We start from the raw sequence: 2,435 nt of genomic DNA, 5'->3' as shown, positions 1-2,435 counted from the left end.
TTTTCCTCATATCCTGGAATTATTGGCCCTGGAGTTATTTCCACATTGACTGATTTTAAAAGGTTTAAAGTGACATGTACATCATTGTGTTTCCCTAAGCTTCCCACGCATTTATATACGAGGTCTTCATTAATCCATGTCTGCACCAAGTGTTCCCTAGCATCAGGGTGCCATTGATGTTCTTAAGCCTTTATAGTACCTATTTCATTTCTACTGTGAGACAAAAATAGTTTAACTGATCCTATGTAATCACGACAAGAGATTAATTAAAATGCCAAGATAGGAAACAATTTATTATAGAGAGAAGAAAAATTTCTCATCCAAAATATAGAAATCTGTACAACTTTGCCACAATCAATATACATGAACTGTACAAATTTACACCAGTTCATAATTTACCAAATAAAAGATGACTAACAAAGTTCACAAAATAGATGGTGGTTTGTGGAAAAGACTTTTACCCAATTAAGAACAAGGAAATTACAAACCAGACCTCCACTTTCTAAAAATAAGAAGTTTACTCAGTCTTAGAAAACTACAAGCTAGCAAATGTACAGATAGCTGGCTGGTGCTAACACCACAGTTCAGACAGTGTCTTTATATGGTCTTTTTAAAGCCTGTTGCCATGGCAGATTCTGATCACTTGCTACTTTTGAGGCCAATGTAAAGATCTGACCATTTCCCCAGGTCATACTTACTAGTTTATCTTATGTACATTTATACATATTTGTAAGTGCTAGGTAAAAGTCTGAAAAATAAGATTTCCAGTACTATTGTGTTCATAACAATAAGTCTTGTTACTGAGCTGCCAAAAATGCTAACAATTAATAAATGTAATAGTGCAAATTTACTCTGCAAGACCTACTGCAGAGAATCACTTTATAAATACAGATTGGGGTTGAAAATTGGTGTAGAAATTAAGTAAGATGTCTTGGAGAAACTGACCCTTCCTAGATCTTCTTCACTCCCTAGCAAGTTGCAATCATTTTGACTCACAGGCTATTAAATCACTGAAAGGTACTGTCCAAACTATGGCACTGTCACTTTAAAGTATACCACTCTAACGTGTGCCAGATCTTCACAGCTGTGACATGGTTTAAATTCCATAATCCATCCCCAGAGGTGCCCACCCAAAGTAAAAACCAAATTTATCCATCCATTTTAAGGTGATCCATCCACAGACTATATCTTAACCCGATACAGTCATCATATTGTAGCTTTTGGAAGGGCTAGTTCTGCCCAAGAGAAGTTCCTCCTTACAGCTTATTCTGCTGTCTACCATTTGCATGTTGGTGTTATTTTGGCTACCTCCTGCTGGTGCAGCTTCATACAGCACACAGATCGAGCCATCCTCTCCAATACGATAGGACACTTCATACGGGTCAACCCATAGAGTGAGTTCGCTTGGAAGAAGCTGGAACAGTTCCTGACTGCTCAATCCAATCCGCTGTGCTGCCTGTCCAATGAGAGGATCCATTTTATGGTTGATCCGGATACATCGGTAACCTGATCCCTTGCATGGCTTTTCTGGGAACCAGTGGTGTTTATAATGTTCTATAAAATAAAAGAAAAGATTATCCTCCTTAATTCTGTATTCAAGAAGATGTACAGTGAACATTGTTCTCTCACAAATTTCACACCTCAAGGTGTTGAGACACTTATTATTTTAGAGTAAGTGACCTGAAAAATCATTATAGCCTTTATTTTTTGCTGACTATTTACATAAGCACAGTGTCCCCTGGGAAGTACTCATGTACAAAGTTACTGTTTCATGCTACCATAGACAGAGAACAATGTTTGCCATCCAAAAGGGTGAAATACAACTTCCTGGCATTCACAGAAACAACTATTAAAAAAGTGATCACATACATAGCAGAAAAACGCAAGGGCTTCAAAACTCCACGAATCAAGAAGGAAAAAAAGCACCTTTCCAGCATCCTCTGGAGATCACACCCATGATTAGTTCCTCACATTCTAAGAACACCCAAAAATAACCAGGGAAGGAGCTGGGCAGCATTTACCGACTGACTCAAGCTGTATTTCACCACTGCTCTTCCCAGCCTGTTTTCCAGGGCGAGATACCAATGACTTCACTTACCTTAGGAGTTCTATCCCACCCAAAACCCTATCGGTCTGAGGCTACTCGTAGCCACTGTCTAGCACACTGGGACACAGGCTCGGGATTACAAAACCCCCAGGGCAGCGAAGAAACCCTCGATATTTGACCCTAACCGGGGCTGTCGGGTGGCAACGAGATGTTTTCAGAAGAAAGGGGAACTGAGACTTATCGTCCCCCGCTGAATTTTACTTGACAAAAAAGCAACTTAGGAGCGTTTCTCCTTCAGGAAACCAGGCGGTGTGAGCCCTTGGAGCGGAGCCCAAGTGCGGGCTGCTCCGAAAGCTTTGTCTACGGAGCCAAGGGGGGGGCTGCCTGC

At 40.6% G+C, this 2,435-nt stretch overlaps 1 protein-coding gene across 1 annotated transcript in view; it reads right to left on the bottom strand.

The window, feature by feature from the left end:
- Window positions 1-266: 266 nt before the first annotated feature.
- BTG1 (B-cell translocation gene 1, anti-proliferative) overlaps window positions 267-2,435 on the bottom strand; it is a 4,332-nt gene continuing 2,163 nt past the window's right edge. The window contains exon 2 of the mRNA XM_009321364.1: window positions 267-1,554. Within this exon, the coding sequence (XP_009319639.1) occupies window positions 1,190-1,554 (365 nt within the window). The 3' untranslated portion in view covers window positions 267-1,189. The remainder of the gene's footprint in view (window positions 1,555-2,435) is intronic.

Source organism: Pygoscelis adeliae, unplaced genomic scaffold (genome assembly GCF_000699105.1).
Source record: "Pygoscelis adeliae isolate BGI_AS28 unplaced genomic scaffold, ASM69910v1 Scaffold232, whole genome shotgun sequence".
Lineage (NCBI taxonomy): Eukaryota > Metazoa > Chordata > Aves > Sphenisciformes > Spheniscidae > Pygoscelis > Pygoscelis adeliae.
The sequence above is the reverse complement of the archived record's forward strand: the minus strand, read 5'-3'. Positions and strand labels throughout refer to the sequence as shown.